At 41.9% G+C, this 19784-nt stretch overlaps 1 protein-coding gene across 1 annotated transcript in view; it reads left to right on the forward strand.

Annotated features, from left to right (window-relative positions):
- Positions 1-19784, forward strand: part of MAD2L2 (mitotic arrest deficient 2 like 2) — a 294862-nt gene that overhangs the window by 257610 nt on the left and 17468 nt on the right. Inside the window, exon 6 of the mRNA XM_044075212.1 lies at positions 3609-3682. Coding sequence (XP_043931147.1) covers positions 3609-3682 — 74 coding nt within the window. The remainder of the gene's footprint in view (positions 1-3608; positions 3683-19784) is intronic.

Consider the following 19784-nt stretch of genomic DNA (forward strand, 5'->3'; position numbering starts at 1 on the left):
ATTCCTGCTTGGGATCTCAACTATGTTTTGGAAAAACTAACCTTGCCTCCTTTTGAGCCTGCTGCGTCTTCTGACATCAAGTTTTTATCTTGGAAAACGGCTATCTTGTTAGCCCTAACCTCTGCCAGGAGAGTTTCAGAGTTACAAGCTCTTATGGCTGTGGAACCTTATATTATTTTTCATCAAGACAGAGTATCTCTGAGGACTAATCCTACCTTCATGCCTAAGGTGGTTTCCAAAGTGGCTTTAAATCAAACTATCCACTTGCCAACCTTTTTCCCCACTCCTCAAAATAAAGGGGAAAGGATCTTACATTCCTTGGATGTACACAGACAACTACGTTTTTACCTGGACAGAACCAAGGACATCAGAAAATCAGAACGATTGTTTGTTTCTTATGCTTCAAGTTCCCAAGGTAAAGCCATTTCAAAACAGACCATTTCTAAATGGATTGCTCATGGAATCAGATTTTGTTGTTCACAACATGGAAAGCAAATCCCAGGGAGTATACGGACTCATTCCACCAGAGCTGCTGCCACTTATGCGGCCTTCCTCAGGGGAGTTCCTACCAAAGACATTTTGGAAGCTGCAACTTGGAGTTCAGTGCATACTTTTTCTAAGCACTACAATCTACCTCTATACTCTAAGTCTAGGGCAGGCTTTGCCTCTGCAGTCTTGCAGGGCCTTTTAGCCTCCCCTTCCTCTTTATGACTACCTCCCTGTCTTTCAGCTTTGGGATTCTACCCTACAGTCATGACTGCAACAGTGAAACATGATGAACATAGTACAGTTGTGTACACCTACCATAAATGTAGATGTTCGAGTGTCTTCACTGTTGCAGTCTGGGTTTCCCTCCCTCCTGTCCCCTCTTATTTTTACTTTTCACCATTCTTCTGAGGTGTATTTGCAAGGGTTTTGGGACCTTTTTCATTTTGGGACTCCTGACATCTGGGGCAAGAAAAACTGGAGAAGATGGCGTTGGCTGTCAGCTTTGTACTCCTGGCGTTCTGATGTCAGGGAGCATGGCTGAACAGCCGACGCCGGACCCAGACTTTGGGATTCTTGCCGACCGAGGGCTGCCTGCCAGCAGGGGAGAACCCTACAGTCATGACTGCAACAGTGAAGACACTCGAACATCTACATTTATGGTAGGTGTACACAACTGTACTTTGTTGCTGGAGATGGTGCAGAGTACAGCCTGGGATACTATCCGGTCCCATGCAAGCTGTTTTCCTTGCCTTTAACACTTGATCTATGGAGATGTGAGGTGTGGGACAAGTATTGGGGATGTCAAATGGGCTTTTGGCGGGATAGGGGGTGAAATTTGTGCTGAACCTAAGTCGGTAGGATCAGTGTAAGTGGTACCATTAAGTACTAATTCGGAACAAATCTGGGCTTTGCCATGGAGGTTCCTGACATAACTGAAGAAGGCTTTGCGGTTTCCCTTTCCTTCTCTGGCTAGTTTCAATTCATAATTGGCTTTGGAGGTTTTCACAAGTGATCTATTTTGCTTTTTGAGGCTGAGGAGGGAGTTTTTCCAATTTGAAATTTGTTCCTTTTTTACCCTTGGACAGCAGTTTCTTCCTTTTGTTGTAAAGCATGTTGATAAAGGATGCCCACCAGACAAGTTTGTTTCTTTGAGGAGCAGGTTTTAGTTCTGTGGTATTATTGTTGTTGTTCTAGTTTGATTACTTTTGTTTTCAGGTCCCTCATCACTTCTGTCTCGCTCATGAACCACGTGTTAGATTTTCTTGTAATTTTAACTGCTTCTGCAGCTCTGTCAGATGCTTGTTATCCTTCTTGATTTTTTTCATGCCAAGCATGCCATTAACATCTTACCAAGCTTTATTTGAAAGCAACTCATTGTTGTGTTGTGTGAGAACCTACCTTTTTAAGTTTTAGATTAGCTTCAACCTATCTCACATCTTATAGGTTCATAGGTTCATAATTACATATCTAGGCTAATGACCATCAGGGCCTTTATAAGTTTAGCCATGCAATCCAACCAAATTGTGTCCCTGTGTATCATAGCCATTTATTAACAGGGGGGTATGTTTCTTAGGAAGTTTCTAGAGATTGTCAGGGGATATATTCATTTGGGTATTACTGTCTTCCTCTGTCTATTGGAGACATGGGAATCAGACCTGGGGTGAATTTCTGATTTCCCATCCCTTGATCAAGGTTATGCTTAAGTATGGTCAGGGATGGGATCTTCTTCACATCGCTTAGGAGCCTGATCAGAGTATGTGGATCCTTTGAGACACATATCTGTCTCACCAACATGTATTATTGATCTCACAACTAAAATTTAAATCCTTAGATCTAGTGGTTCTGATGCTGTTTGTTTTGCAGATGTACAGAAGGTCCATCAGAGCTAGATCAGAGGTTGCCTTGTTGTTAGGCATATATTGCCTCTCTGTAACCCATAGGAGACAAAATATAGAGGGAGGGCTTCAAGGGGATCCTCTATAGGACAATATATTTATCCCCTGGATTCTTCTTGTAAGGAACCTTTGTGGGTGTTCCAGCTGTTGCATATGTTTGATCAGGTACGTGCCGAAGGGGGCATTATACTCATTGGTGGATCTGTTATGGGCCGAATAAAGTGGCACTGTAACTTCCTTGGACCTGGATACTATGCCCTATAAGTTGGACAGCATAGAGTAATTTTCTTACTGTCTTGGCTACATATTAGTCAAAGGCCAGATTACTGTCTGTATATGTTCCCAGATTCCTGAATACTGGGTCAACTCTTAGGGGTGTCTTGTCAATGGAGTAATTAGCCTGGGTGGCAGCTTTCCCAAAAGACAATTTAATATATTTTTTTGGCATTGAGTTTTGGTCTGTGAGTTTGGCAGCAGTCATTTGTTTGTCTTAGGCCCTTTTCTAAGATTGTGTCATGGGAAGAATATGTGATATCTCTGTTTGCTGTCATCTAGAACTTGGTCATCTTCTCATCAAATCTCTCTCCCACACAGTAATATGAGCAGATTCCTTATTGCACTGTGGGTGGACTGTGATATAATGATGTGGAGCTCTGGAACTGAAATTTGTACCTTACAGTGAGTGGTGTCTCAAGGCCATCCCCCAAGTAGTAGTACACCCTTTACCTTTGTTGTCTTTATTTTTGCCATATGTTGTGGCTCTCTAAGGCTGGAAAATGTAAAGAAAGTGAAGATTTCAACTGTAGTAGGTCTCCACAGCATTTGCAGTTCTCATTAACGGTCCAAATAAATATCCATGTTTTATGCTAGTGCCCATGCAGTATTAAGTAGTTTTGAACAATCATATCTATGTACTGAGCAACTCTGACCAAGTCATTTAACTAATGTAATTAGACACTGCGCTTGGGTCACCCCTGAAAAGAGGCACTTGTTTAGCAGACTTACCAAGTGTAAAAAAAAAAAAAATGGTTAGACCATATAGACTGAATGGTTTGAAATGGCGTAAATGTAAATCTGAATCCACATTTGTGGTGGCCTGGTGTACTTCTTGCCAGTTGTTTCCGTAGGAATTTGCTACTACCAGGAACTGTACATACATTGCTTCTTAGTGTGTGCAAATGCATGACATTAATAGAATTATCTCCCATTTATTTCCTCTCTCAGACTGCACCTTTACAGTGCTAGTTCACACCAGAGAAGCTGCCACACGCAACATGGAGAAAATTCAAGTAATCAAGGTGAGTAAACTTTCAAAGTTATGAAGTGCTGCTTGGGTATGATTTGCATTTAATGCCATTTTGATAGGTGTATTTATCTTCCTGACAGCTCAGAAAAAGTTCTTGGTAAAGGCGGGCTGATGTACTAGCCGGTTGATGCTGCTGCTGCTTGTAGTTGTAGTGATCAGAGCTTTGGACAGGAGCATGGACTACTGGGGTCAAGCCATGAAAGGTCAAAGATATTGTAAACAGTATATTTTTTCATGAAACTAGGAGATTGTCCTCCACTAATGGCATACATCCTCCACTTATGGCATACTTGCTGGCAAATCTAGTCAGCAGATGTTCATCATGTTGATCACCTCTGCAGTAGCCTAGGCTGTATGTGTTGCATCTTGTTAATGATATAACAGACGGCCATCTTCCAAACTTAAGGATGTTCTTCATCTCACATTGCTGCAGTCCTTACTTATGGGTAGTCCGCTGTCCTCGGTCCCCTGACATCAGAGCGTCAGGGTATAAAAGCGCATGACCATATCCTCAGTCTTTTGCCGCATGGTCCGATGCAGAAGCAGCGAAATTTTTCGCTGGAGTTTCAGACATACCAACATTTTGTTTTTCTTGCCTCAGTTATTTACCGGATGTCAGAAAAAGTGAATAATTGTATTTCTTGTGGGAAGCAGATAGTATTCCTTGCTTGGGACAGTTGGGTGTCGGTTTTGTGCTAGGTTTAATACTATTAAGAGAAGGCTAGATTGCGCTAGGTTAGTCTTTGGCAAACGGTGTAATTATAATATGCCGCCTGATCCTCCGACGCCCGCCTTCCACGAGAAGCGTAAAGACAAATCTGTAAAGCCTAGAGAGACTGCAGTGGAACAGGTGGATCCGGCTGAAGTTTCTGTTGAGTCTCAGGGGAAACCTTGATTTTACAGGATGTGGCCTCACAGGAGTCAGGTCAGGCTGAAGGGGCCTCTCAGGTTACTATTCTCCTTCTTGCCTAAGGGGTTAGGCCTTCTGCTACTGTTTCTAGGGCTCCTTCTAAGGGCAGGTCTGTTTTGCCTTCTTCTGGAGTTAGTTCTGGTTCTTCAGGGTCTGTACCTAAGAAGCATATGCTTAAATTGGCAGAAGATTTGATTACTTTAATTAGAGGTTCCATGCCCCCTCCTGATAAGAGGCCCAGGGTAGAGCCAGAGTTGGAAATTTTGGAGCAGGCCTCAGATGATTCTGAGTCTTCTGCTGAAGATATTCAAGATTTTCCTCCTTATTCGGATTCGATGCAGAGGATTCTACTACTTCTGCTTCCAGAGGATTTTTCATTTTCAGAAACCTTACACTCTATGAGGGAACATTTTAAGTGGGAAGGACAGGATTACTCAGATTCCAGAAAGAGGCTTAGAGAGTTCTTGTTTTTACCACAGCATAGAATTCCTCCTGTTTTGGATGTGGTTCAGGATGTTTTAGGCCTCATTTAATCCAGATTCTATGCCTCCTGCACCAGTTAAACCGGACAGGTATTATAGGGTACCTGAGGCTCATAAATACCTATATAAGAGTCAGAAACTATTAGTCCGGGGCCTAAGGGTGTTAGGGCTTCTGTTGTAAAGAATCCGGTTCCTCTAGATAAGGAAGCTAGAGCTTTGGACAGATGGGGTTAGAAGGTGTACACCTCTTCTACTTTAGCAATGAGGGCTTTAAATTGCCAGTTTCATATGTTGAAATATCAGAATTTCCTCCTTTCTCAGCTAAAATCTAAAGTGGATGCTTTGGCAGAGGGCATAGAGTGTAAAGAATTGCAAGATTTGGTGCATGTTTCTGAACAGGTGGGGAAACATTCTTTGCAGTGTGGTTTTGATGCTTTGCAGGCTTCTTCTAGAGTGGCTGCCACTGGTTCAGTTCTTCGTAGGCATGCCTGGCTTAAGGATCAGAATTTATCTGAGCATGTTAAGTCTAGAATTCTGGATGCTCCTTTACAGTCCAGTTTTGTTTGGTCCTCCTGTGGAGTCTGTTTTGAAGAAAATGGAGGACAAGGCTAAGTCTATGCAGACTGTTAAAGATTTTTGCAGGTTCAACCTCCTAAGTGTAGTAGAAATTGGCCTGCTAAGGGGTCGGCGTACCCTTCTTCTAATGCCCACTCTAGGGGTAGATCTAGGCGTGGTAGGGGCAGAGCTCAGAGTACCTTTAGGCCTAGAACATGGGCCTGCTCAATCTGCTGGTGAGGGTAGGGGCCAGTCCTTAAACAGGCCCAATGACCTGCGTTTTCAGCTGCCAGATTCTTCTTGCCTGGCAGCTCCTTTGGGAGGAAAGCTAGCTCTCTTCAAGCAAAATTGGTTTTCAATCACCCAAGACAAATGGGTGTTGGACATTATAAACAAAGGTTACAAGTTTTATTTCCATACATTGCCTCCTTTCAAAGGTATGCCAGACATTCCTCCTCGGCAAAGGATGGAGGCTCACAAACAGATTTCATTACTTCTTCACATGGGAGCTATACAGCCAGTACCTCCTTCAGAAGTGGGTCTAGGGTTTTATTCCCCTGTTTCTAGTACCAAAGAAAGGGAACACGTGGAGACCGATTTTGGATTTATCTCTCCTCAACACTTATTTGGACATTCCAAAGTTCAAAATGTTGACATTACAACAGCTTTTGCCTCTGCTGGGAAAAGATCACTGGATGGTAACTCTGGATCTAAAAGAGGCTTATCTTCATGTTCCTATCAGGCCCAGTTGCAGGAAGTACAATTTACATTATCAGTTCTCTGCATTGCCCTTTGGCTTATCGAGTGTTCACAAAGGTTCTGGCTCCAGTGATAGCCTTTTCAGGATGGAAGGAATACAAATTTATCCTTATTTGGACGATTGCCTGATTATTGCACAAGACAAGGACGAGCTTCTTCAGCATCTACAGTATGTGATGGTAGTGTTAAGATGCCTAGGGTATTCTGACAAAGTCCAGTCTAGTACCCTCTCAGGACATGTGCTTTCTGGGTGTGAGACTGAATACAGCTTCCCAGATGGCCTTGACAAACAGAAAAGTCTTTCTCTTTATTTCCATCAAATGTCTCTACAGTCCAGGCTGACTGCAAGGACAGTCCTTCAAGCCTTGGGGTTCATGATTCTGGTGCTTCCCAATGCCAAATTGCATATGAGGAAGCTTCAATGGTATCTCAAAATCTATGGACACAACACTGCCAGGATCTAGACACTGTCATTCAGATAATACCTTGCATTCAGAAGGAATTTTTGTGGTGGGCTAAGGAATGTCACCTAAACAAGGGACTCTACGGATGCCTCGGACAAGGCTTGGGGAGCACACCTCAATGGAAAATGGGTGCAAGCAAACTTCAACATTTGCATATCAACTTGAAGGAGATGTTAGCAGTACAATTTGCATTGATGGCTTTCAAGGATTTACTTCACCCAGGGCAGGTGTTGATTCTAACAGACAACACAACTGTCATGTGATGATTTTGTGGGAGACAGCTCTCAGTTACAACCTCAATCTTGATCTGTTCTTACTTCTAAATTATTACCAGTTGCCAAAGTTTGCACAAAAAGGTTTCATCCCAAAAGTTTATGCTGATAAATGGAGGAGATTTTGATGTTTCCAAGCCTAATTTGAGTGCTTCCTTACACTATCTTACTGAGTTATTAGACAAAGGTTTGTCCTTCCAAAGAACATAAGACCTCTCCGTAGAGCTCCTACCAGCAGTTGTTTGTTTCTTTTGCTTTGGGTTCACAGGGTAGACCTGTTTCAAAACAAACTATTTCTAAACATTACCACCTTCCTCTTTATTCTAAGTCTAGGGCTGGATTCATTTTGGCAGCCCCTAATGCTTTATGATTTTGCCAACCTCCAGCTTAGCATGGTTATATGGTTTGGGTGATGGCTGTAGTTGGGCATATCTTTTGGGAAGGTACTCTGTTTTCCTTCTGACATCTGGGGCAAGAAAAGACTGAGGATATAAGTAAGGACTGCAGCAATGTGGATCTTCGAACATCTACATTTATGGTAGGTACAAAACTGTACTGTACCTTCCACACATCCATTTGTTAGGCAGCTCTAACTGAGCTAAGAAAATGGGGCTGGGTGCTCATACCTTCAGAGCTTTCCTGCTGCTGAAGAGAGCATTCTTCTGTAGTTCTTTTGTGAATCAACTGTCAGCTTGTGCTCCATTGCTAGGTAGATAAGCTCCCTTTGGAGAAAACCTTCCACAATTATTGTTTATTATTTAAAATTAATTTCTTGGTTAGAAAGGTTGTTATCTAGTCAGACTTGACCCTGCAGCTGTAGATTTAGTTAATCCAGCTGCCACTAAAATTTGGTTAATTCTAATCCGTCCGTGTCAGACAATGATGGTAAAATAATAAAGTATGGGTTAAAGTGTATGCTTCCACAATTTTGATTTTCTGAATTCTGAATTGTTGGCCTCACATGTTAAAGTTTATTCTGAGTAATTGTGAAAATATGATGGATGTTTTATCTGCAGGTCCTTCTTGCGAGGAAAAATATGCTTTGAGTGGTTTTGTTTTTTCCATTTCACAGATCGCTACCAGTTGTTTAAAGTGCATATATGATGCTCTAAGTACTTCTTCCAGAGCTATGGTTACTGGTACTGCTGTGTGAGTTTTACCTGGCTGCATTCTCAGAACCTCCCAGAAGGTGTAAAAAAAGAGATTTTAAATTCTGGTTTGGATAGAGAGTTAGTTTTTGGATCCTCCGCTGCAGAAGTTAACAAAAAATGTGATGAGAGGGGTAAGTTGATTCAGGAAATCGGTCAAGATTTTTCAACCCTCCTTTTTCAGATTTTCCTAGGATTCTGTATCCACTCATCCAATCTGGCAAGCAAAATAAATGGTCTCAGCAAAATTTCCAGAAATAAAGTAGGTAACCCCCACCCTTCCCAAAAGAAAGGTCAGTCAAACAAGGCAGAATGACTGTATGACTGTAAGGGACCTTGCCTCCATCACCATTCCTGCAGTCCCTTATCTCTTTCAGGAAGTCTGCATCTTCTTTTCTCTCTTGGGCAACAGATAGTTTCAAATTCTGAAGATCACAGTCAATGTTACAGATGACAGTGACAAGAAATTCCTCCTTCCAAGGAGTTATTCTTCATCTACCAGACTAATCTTCTCTATTTCCCTATGTACTACAACACATGCTGTCTCTGGGAGTAATAGAGGCAGTTATTCCTTCCCAATATGGAGAAGAATTTTATTAAAGAATGTTTTTATTGCCAAAAAAATGCATGTAGACAAATTTTGAATCTTTCTTTCCTAAACCAGTTTGTGACAGTACCCAAGTTCAAAATGCTGTTACTTCGCAACCTGTTGCCGCCCTTCCTCATTTAAGTTTTCTAGTCACACTAGATTTAAAAGATGCTTGTCACATTCCTATTCATTCAGATATCGGGCGTTTCTTAAGGTTTTGTCTGTCTGTATCACATTATCAGTTCTCTTCCTTACCCACTGCACCAAGCGTGTTCACAAAGTGTCTAGCTCCAGTTGTAGCTCATTGCAGGCTACAGGGTATCCACATTTTTCCATGTTTAGATGACTTGTTCATCTTTGCAGTCTTTTTTCAAAGTGTCCAGAATCTCTCTTGGGTGAGATATGTCCTACACAATCTGGGATTCCAAGAGAACATTCAAAAGTCTTTTTTTTTATTCCATCACACAGGATTGTGTTTATGGAATGTCTGCTAGGCACCTCAGTTTAAAGAGTTTTTATTCCATAGGAAAACATAGATCTTTATCTATGTCTGCTTCAAGGGTTCTTCCCTCAGACTTCAGTCTCTGCAAGGGAATGCCATAGGATTTTGGGTTTCATGGCACCTGTGATTCTTAATACCCCTGGCTAGACTCCACATATGAAGGATACAGTGGTTTCCGAAGTTTCTTTGGTCTCAGCACTGACACCCATTATGTTTTCAAATTCCAATTCTGAGATTTATCATAAGAGAAGTCAGTTGGTGTTGATAGCGTATATTCCTAAATCCAGGTCTTCCTTTCTCTCCCATACTCCAAAGCAGTCAGTAACCACAGATGCTTAAGACTTTGTTTGGGGAGCAGTATCCAGGGGAATCCAATTGCACGGTATCTGGGACAACAAGGACAGATGTAAGCACATAAGTATAAAAGAGATGCTTCCTCTAATCAAGGCATTCCACACTCTAAATCACTGGTCTCCTGGAGCTCTTGTAGTTGTTACAGACAATACCACAGTCATGTGGTACTTCAACAAGTAGGAGGTGGCAAGGTCTATCTCCTATGCAGACTAGCCATGTTAGCATGGGATATAGCTTTACAGCACAATCTGACTTTACAGGCATCCTGCATTCCGGCAGACCAAAATTGTATGGCAGACAAGCTGAGCAGGACAAAGGCAGAATCTCATGCTTGGAAACTGGATCAAGGGGTCTTCCAAGATTTGATCTGCCTGTGGGAAGTTCTTCAAGGAGACCTACAAGCCTCCTCTTAGACCATTCCCCTTCCCAAAATTTGTAAACTGTGGTAATCTACACATATAGCTTTGGGCTCTTGCAGCAATGATTGTTATGATGGAACATAGCACAGTTTAAATAGACTTACCATAAGAGTGCATGATCACTGCTGTAGTAGCTGCTCCCTCCAGCCCTCTTAATTTTTAGTGTATTGTTATGCTAGAGTGAGGATATTCATGTTTTTTTTAACTCCTAGCTATGTTCCGTCAGGACTCTGCCTCCCTCTCTCAGTTGGAAAAAAAGCTCCAAGAGTGCCCAGACTTGTCTTTTTAGACAGCTCAACTCAAGCTACCTAACAATTTGTGCACATGGAAGCTGCCCTGAAGCTTTGGAAGCTACAGCAAATCAAATACATTAGTAGAGGGGGCCCATTGAGTTGATATTAGAATAGAAAGAGCTTATATGACAATTAAGGTCAATGCTACCAGCAACCCCCCCCCCCCCCCCGGGGTTGAGCGATGATGTGTCCCTCACTAGCTATTTAAAATTGAAGGCTGAATATCACATCTAAGTATGTTTAATAACAGAAAAAAAATTGTATGTATAGTATTTGTATTCACAACTACATTTATTTCACTTGTATTTTATTTTTATTTTGGATTGGTAGTGAAATATTATGATTTAATGAGTTTTAATAATTGGAAAGTACAGAGTTTTTTTTTTTTTTATTTTTATTATAAAAATGATTTATGCAGTGTTATTTCTAGAAAGCAATAAGTATGAAAAGTAATTGGGCCCTTTTATACTGGTACCTGAATTTGTATATAGATATGCTTTCATTTCTAATGCAGTTTTTAATAGGTTGTTGTTTTTGTTAGGGTACCAACTGTGTGTCTAATGGATAATTTAATGTCACTTCAAATTTTAGTAAGCGTTTAATTCAATTTAAAACAAGTCACATGATACAGCTTGGCTATATAAAGTTGTGGTTTGACAAATGATGCTATTCTGAAGAAGTAGAGTGTAAAACTGACAAAAGCGCTAAATAAACTGTTTGCAGTCCCAGTTCCTGCCTTGATGTGCATTTTGTTTGATCAGTTTACATGTTTATTTAGGTATTATTGGCTTCATTTACGAAAAACGACACACAAGTGGTTACAAGAGCTGCCGGTTCCAACAATGATTTGGTTAAATCCATTGGGAACCTTTCTGCCTTAATCGAGATGCTCACACAGCAGCTTATTGGATTTGGAAGGAGGCTACACCCTTACCCCATCACGTTTGGAGGGAATACGGAGGAGGGTTTGTATTCTATGCAGGAGACCCAACTTTCAACTATTCCTCCCAGACAGAGAAGTCCTGTTTACACTAGCCAGGTTGGAGCTTCATCATCTAACTCGTTGAATGGATGAGGGTGTTTCCAGGAAACCAATTGGGTGGAAGCACAGCAGAGTTTCTGCATTATGGAGTGAATCAACAACAGAAGCGACTGTGTTTTTACACAGACACAGCGGCACATTACTAATGGCACCCTAGATCAACAGCTGAAAGCTGTGGAACCGGAGGTGCTCAAATTAAGAGAGCTACAAGTGGAAAACAATTATTTGAGGGAATGTTTGAGAAGGAAACATGTTCCTAAAGGCCTTCATAGTTGGAAATTTCCATATGGACTGATAAATGGCTCAGATTTACATTGCAAACTGGTGGCAATGTTTAGCCGACATGGCTGTGAGCTACTAGAAGTACTGGTAAGAGACAATGAAAATAAATTGACTACTTTAAAAGAAACTGTGAATATAATGAATGATTATATTAAACAAGACTTGTGCTTTAACTTTAAACAGGATGAGTACAGGGCCTTGTTTGTTAACGTGGACAAAATTATTAGTAATGTAAAAAATAGAGTAAGAAACTTGAGAGGGACAAACAAGAATATGAAGCAGGTAAAGCCTTTCCCCCTCCTAAGGGTAACAACCCTAGGGGAGTTAATGCTGAAAACTTCATTAACCAAGGTAATACATCTATCAATGAGCATGAAGAAGGAGTTGAATACATCAGTGGTTTTAATCAAAACACCTGCAACGATGGTGTTCGTTTAGGGTTCCTCTCAGGAGATCGGAGAGGATAGAAAGTCAGTGACAGCAAAATTTCAACAATTGGACATACCAGAGGACTACCTGGAATGGTCACAGTCAAGGGACTGGTTTTCCGGGGAGGGGGGGAGATCAGGGTGGAGATGGAATTGATTTATGATATAGCGGATAACTCCATTCACAAAGTGGATGGATAATTTGACAATTGTCCAAAATGAACAGTGTGACTTCAAAATTTACAACTTAAGTTGCCATGAGGTAACCAATGAATGGGCAAACCTATTCCAAAAAGGGCTCAATTTTGTACCGACAAGAAAGGCCCAGATAGATAAGACTTTACTAGACCTTAAGTTGTACGTTAGGAAGTTGAAATTTAGCTTAATTATGAACAGGGAACAATCCCCTGAATTTACCAATATAGGTAAGAAGCAAAGTGTGTATAAAAATCCCCCTCTGCACCCTGTTCTTCAATTATATGATTCTATATTTGACAATGATATCAGAGACTTATTAGGAAGGAGTAATGGTACATGTCAAAAACAAAATTTAAGTGAGAGTGAACAGAGGCTCTTGAACAGTATTGCCAAAAACAGGTCATTTCAGGTCATGAAACCCAATAAGGGAGGGGAGCTGGTAGTAATGGGCCAGCAGACGTATATTGACAAGATGTTTGTGTTCCTTTTTGAAGGGTATGAGGAAGTTTCTTTGAATGAACTCAACATTGCTTATAGAAATATAGACATAGCTTTGAACAATCTACTTCTTAACCATCAGATCACCAGCAACGAGTTTTACTTCCTATTACAGACTAACCCCAGAATTCCTACTTTCTTCGGAATTCCCAACATTCACAAAAACATTAAAAATCCACCCCACAGACCCATAGTTGATGCAAAAGCATCTAAAACTTTGACCATGTAATATATTGACTGTTACTTAAAAACAACTCTTCAAAAATTTGAACATATCATAAAGGATTCTTGGGATTGTTTAAAGAAAATCAAGAAGGAAATATATATATTGATAACTTAATTTTAGTGATGATAAATGTAAAAGATTTGTTTAATGTCGTACCACATGAGGAGGATATTGATATGTTTTATGATTTCCTATGTGGACATACCAGTTTTACCCACTCAAGGATTTTGACTTTTAGAGCATTGATTGAATTGATTTTGGAAAACAACTATATTATTTTTGACAACCAACTGTTCAGGCAAACCTCAGGTGTTGCCACGGGGGCGGCTTGCAACCCCATATTTGCCAATATTGTCTTAACACAGTGGGAGTTAACAACTTTTTTTATATCTCCAGGGTATATGCTTTGTAAATGTTATGGGTAGATACCTGGATGATATCCTGATATTTTGGGAAGGCAGTCAAGAACAGTTGGGGGAGTTTTTTCAGTACCTTAACATCAGTACTTCATTTCTTCATTTTACTATGATACCATCAGTTACTTAGACATTTCGATCAACAAAAATAGGGAACTTCAGAATTTTACATCTAATGTGTATAGGAAACCAACCTATTCTAACTCCCTCCTACCTTATGACAGCGGGCACCCACTGTACCAAAAAAGGTCCCTAGTTAAAGGCCAAGGGGTGCGGTTGGCAAGAATGGTTAGTGACTTAGAGACATTTTATAAAGAAATTGATGTCCTACAAGGGATGTTATTGAGAAGAGGTTACCCAGTCGAGCTTGTGGAACCCATTCTTTAGAGGTTATAGAAAAAAGGAAAATGGGTTATTTTTACCCATTATTGGGGAGGGGAACACAGGATGAGAACCCCCTTGTTGAAATCTCCACTGCACAGCAGTTAGAGGCCACTACCAACATTACATTTAAGAATGCCATGATTTTGACATGCAACCCACAGTTTTATGGGATCAGGGATATCCTGAGGAAAAACTGGTTTAGTTTGAGAAGTAATGAAATTGGTAAAAGGATAGGAGATAAACCCATTGTGGTATATAAAAAAGATTTAAGTTTTAAAAATTTGTTAGAACAGAATAAGGAGGTAAAAAAAATTGCAGGATTGGACAGATGACAAAATGTGGACACTGCACACAATGCCAGTACATCTTAGAAGGCAATAACATCAGTATTCAAAAATATGGAACTGTTAGGTTGAGTCAAAAATTTAATTGTAGCAGTAAAAATGTGTATGTCGCAAAGTGTCAGGAATGCAAAGTGTATTATATAGGGAAGACCAAAAATGCCCATAGGCAATGGATTTACCAACATGTCTATGACATTAGTAAGAGCAATTTGAACAACACCTTGGCAAAACATCTGAATCGATTTCCTCAACATAAATTTAAGATGTTCATCGTGTTTCACTGTTGCAGTCATCACTGTAGGGTTCTTCCTGCCGGCAGGCAGCCCTCGGTCGGCCAGAATCCCAAAGTCTGGGTCCGGCGTCGGCTGTTCTGTCATGCTCCCTGACGTCAGAGTGCCAGGAGTACAAAGCTGCCAGCCGACGCCATGTTCACCAGTCTTTCTTGCCGTGCAGTGGAAGCAGTTCGCAAGTGCCGGCCGGCTGACTCCTGATATTTTTTCGTGCTTCATTCCGAAGACTTTCTTCTTCTTCTCAAAGCTAAGTACCCCGTTGGGGAAACTTTTTTTCTTGCTCTCCGATGTCAGAAAAAGTTAATAATTGTATTTCTTGTGGGAAGCAAATACGGCATAAGGATTTCCACTCTTACTGTATTCCTTGTTTAGGCCCTGACCACGACGTAGCTAGTTGTTGGTTTTGTGCTAGATTTAACCCACGTACTATTAAGCGGAGGTACAATTTTGCTTTTCACTACTTTGGTAGGCGATTTAATTACAGTATGTCGTCGGACACGCTTCTGACTACCGGAGTTCACAAACGATGCAAGGATAAGGACAGGCCTCCGAGGTCCAAATCAGATGACGGTTTACAAGCAGAGCCAGCTACAGGTTCGGCCGTCGTCAGTGAGGCGCTTTCGCAGCCCCTGTTGTCGGCCATTTCCAAACCGATTGCCGAAACGGACTCCCACGAGGAGCCATCTGGGCCTTTGAGTACTCCAGCTGCAGGACCTTCGGACAATGATCCCTCGGATGGATCTGGAGCCACTGTGCAGGTACCGGTTTCCAAGGGGGTTTTCAGGCCTACACAGCTTCTGATAAAGGCAAAGACAAAGGCGAAGACTCCTTCTAAATGAAAGGCTCCAGCCCAGGCCTCTTCTGCTCCGCGACCCAAATCTCAGAAACAGATGCTTAAAATGGCGGAGGACTTATTAACCATGATTAGGGGTTCACATCCCCCTCCAGACAAAAGGCCAAGGCAAGAATTGGATTATGAATCCTCTGATCAGGCATCTATTTCTTCAGTGTCTTCCTCTGAACAGGAATATACTTTCCCTCCTTATGAGGATTCTGATGCTGAGGAATCCATTCCATCAGCTTCTCCCCCTGAGGATTTCTCTTTTGGGGAAACCTTACATGACATGAGGGAACATTTTCACTGGGAAGGACAGGAGTACTCTGAATCTAAGAGAAGGCTTAGGGATTTTCTTCTTCCACAACACAGACCCCTGGCTGTTCCTCCCATTTTGGATATTGTGGATGATGTCTTTTCTGAGGCTAATTTAACTCAAAAATCCTGCTGCTGATCCAGAAACCATTTCTCAGGGTCCTAAGGGTGTTAAGGCTGCCTCTGCTAAAAACCCTATTCCGTCAGATAAGGATTCTAGAGCTTTGGAGAGATGGGGCAAAAAAGTGTACACTTCTGCTACTTTATCCATTAGGGCTTTAAATTGTCAATTTCATATGCTAAAATATCAGCAATTTCTGCTGTCTGTTATGAAACAAAAGCTAGGTACCATTTCTGCATGTGCAGATAATAAGGAATTACACGATTTGATGCATGCTACTGAGCAAGTGGGGAAGCATGGCTTACACTGTGGTTTTGATGCCTTGGAGGTTTCATGCAGGGCGGCTGCCACTGGCACAGTCATTAGAAGGCATGCTTGGTTAAAGGAACAAAACTTACCTGATCAAGTGAAAGCAAAGTTACTGGATGCTCCTGTTCAGCATAATGTTTTGTTTGGGTCTAAGGCTGAAGAGGTGATAAAGAAAATGGAGGATAAGGCAAAATCCATGCAAACGGTTAAGGATTTCTTACAAGTTCAGCCCCCAAGATTTAGCAGAAATTGGTCCTTTCCCAGCTCGGACAGGTCTCAGAGGGGTAGATATAGGCACTCCAGAGGGAGGGCCCAAGCACAGACCGCTTACAGACCTAGACAGTGGAGTGCTTCCACCCCCAGGGGTGGAGAGGACAGACCTCAATCTTATAGAAAACAGGCTCAATGACTCCCCCTGCATGGCTCCAGGAACCTCTCTCCTGGAAGCCCCTCTAGGAGGAAAACTCTCTTTTTCAACAAAATTGGACTTACATAACCCAAGACAAGTGGGTTCTGGATGTAGTTTCAAGAGGTTACAAATTCCACTTTCATACCTTGCCAAGACCAAACGGATGGCCAGACCTACCAAAACACCAATGGGCAGAGGCATTAAACCAGGTGGGGTCCCTCATGGCTATGAGGGCCATAGAACTGGTTCCACAATCAGAGACGGGGCAAGGCTTTTACTCAAGGCTCTTTCTAGTTCCCAGAAAACAAAATTCATGGAGACCCATCCTGGATCTGTCCGTCTTAAATACTTTCCTAGAGATACTAAAGTTCAAGATGCTTACTCTGCAGCAGCTCCTGCCAATGTTGGGCAAAAATGCATGGATGGTGACACTGGATTTAAAAGAGGCTTACCTACACATCTCTATCAGACAGGAGTGCAGAAAATACCTCAGGTTCAAGGCCGGCTCGAAACATTACCAATTCCCTGCGCTGCCCTTTGGCTTGTCTACTGCGCCCAGAGTCTTCACCAAGTGCCTGGCACCAGTAATAGCTTATTGCAGGCTCAAGGGAATTCAAATTTACCCTTATCTGGATGACTGCCTTATTCAAGCAGACAGCAAGGATGTCTTACTCCAGCACCTGGAATTTGTTCAAAATCTGCTTAAGTACCTGGGATTCACTGTGAACATAAAGTCAAATTTGACACCCACACAACAGATAACTTTTCTGGGTGCTCTTCTAAACACAACAACCCAGACGGCATTCCTGACATCCGAAAAACAACTACAGCTGGCTTCAACTTTCAAAACCTTGGTGTTAATGTCTCAGCTAACTGCAAGGAAATTCCTGCAGGCTTTGGGTTACATGGCCTCCTGCATCCTTGTCATACCATATGCAAGACTACATATGAGAAAAATACAATGGTACCTAAAAAGTGTATGGTCCCAGCATTGCCACAGTCTAGACACACAGATTGCTGTCTTGCCTTGCCTACAAAAGGAATTCCATTGGTGGACCATGGCATGTCTTCACAACAAAGGGAAAGCCTTCAGTCTGCCTCCAGCCAACCAAGTGTTAACCATGGATGCCTCGGATTACACATGGGGAACCCACTTGCAGGGGAAAGGCCTGCAAGGTTTTTGGACAGAGGATCAGAAGCACCTACATATCAATTTAAAAGAAATGTTAGCTGTACAGAATGCCCTCTTGGCTTTCAGGGATCTTCTACAGCCAGGACAACTACTGATACGGACAGACAACACCACAGTTATGTGGTACATAAACAAGCAAGAGGGTTCACACTCCTACCCCCTTTGCAGACTAGCCATGACTCTATGAAACACAGCTCTAGCTTGCAAAGTGGATCTACAAGCTCAGTTCCTGCCAGGGAAACAAAATATTCTGGCAGACAGCCTGAGCAGGAACCTGTCAGACCCACACGAGTAAATGCTAGACACTCAAATATTCAAGATGATTACAGAAGCCTGGGGCTGCCCGGACATAGATCTGTTTGCATCCCCCCTCAACCACCAGTTAGATTTTTTGCACAAGGACATTTCACAAACTAGCATGGAAAGTGGATGCTCTCTCATTCAGTTGGAGGAACCTCTCGGGGTATGCTTTTCCTCCACTACCTCTTCTTCCACGGGTGTTATTAAAGATCAAGCAGGACAAACCCAAGATGATTTTACTGGCCCCAAATTGGCCTCGTCAATTTTGGTACTCAACACTGATGAATCTATCCCAGGAGCCTCCTTGCATTTTACCTCCGATTCCAAATCTTTTGTCCCAACGCCAGGGCCAGGTTCTGCACTCTCATATCAAAACTCTCAGCCTGGCAGCCTGGCGTATTCAGGGTCTATGATTAACCCTACCCTTCCTAAACAGGTCATGGATGTCATCTTAGAAGCCAGACGGCCTAGCACTAGAAAATCTTATGCAGGTAAGTGAAAGAGATTTTGCACCTGGATGCATGCTCAGAATTCGGATCCTCTCATTCCTAATATCCCATTGATTCTACATTACCTGACAGACATGTTACATATGGGTTTATCCTTCTCCTCCATAAAAATACATGCCTCAGCTATCTCTGCACATTACAATACAGATCCTCCAATCTTTTCGCATCCACTTCTGAAACAATATCTCAAAGGAGCAAAGAATTTAAGGCTCCCTAGGACACCACCCATACCTGCCTGGGACCTCAACTATGTTCTGGAAAAACTCACTCTGCCTCCTTTTGAACCTTCTGCCACATCTGATATTAAGTATTTATCATGGAAGACTGCTATCCTGCTGGCTTTGACTTCAGCCAGGAGAGTCTCGGAGTTACAAGCACTCATGACTGTGGAACCTTATATTATTTTTCATCAAGATAGGGTGTCTTTAAGGACTAATCCTACTTTCTTGCCGAAGGTGGTTTCAAATCAAACTATTCACCTGCCAACTTTTTTCACTAATCCACAAAATAAGGGGGAAAGGATCTTGCATTCCTTGGATGTACACAGGCAACTTCGTTTTTACCTGGACAGAACCAAGGATATCAGGAAAACAGAGCAACTGTTTGTTTCTTATGCAACAAATTCCCAAGGCAAAGCTATTTCAAAACAGACCATTTCTAAATGGATTGCTCATGGAATCAGATTTTGTTACTCTCATCATGGAAAGCAAATCCTAGGAAAAATTAGGACTCGCTCTACCAGAGCTGCTGCTACTTCAGCTGCCTTTCTCAGGGGAGAAACTACCAAAAATATTTTGGAAGCTGCAACTTGGAGTTCAGTGCATACTTTTTCTAAGCACTATAATATCCCTCTTTACTCTAAGTCTAGGGCGTCTAGGGCAGGCTTTGCTTCTGCAGTCTTGCAAGGCCTTCTAGCCGCCCCTTCTACTCTATAACCACCACCCTTTATCTCAGCTTTGGGATTCAACCCTACAGTGATGACTGCAACAGTGAAACACGATGAACATAGTACAGTTGTGTACACTTACCATAAATGTAGATGTTCGAGTGTCTTCACTGTTGCAGTCTGGGTTACCCACCCTCCTGTCCCCTCTTATACTTTTATTAGTGTGGTTTCCTACGTCACCCTTCTTCTGAGGTGTATTTGCTGCAGGGTATGGGGTTTGTTGTGTTACATTTTTGTTTTACTATTAGCCTTCACTTTTGGGCACCTGACATCTGGGGCAAGAAAAACTGGTGAACATGGTGT

This window comes from Protopterus annectens, chromosome 1.part1, assembly GCF_019279795.1.
Source record: "Protopterus annectens isolate FY-2018-M chromosome 1.part1, PAN1.0, whole genome shotgun sequence".
NCBI lineage: Eukaryota > Metazoa > Chordata > Ceratodontiformes > Protopteridae > Protopterus > Protopterus annectens.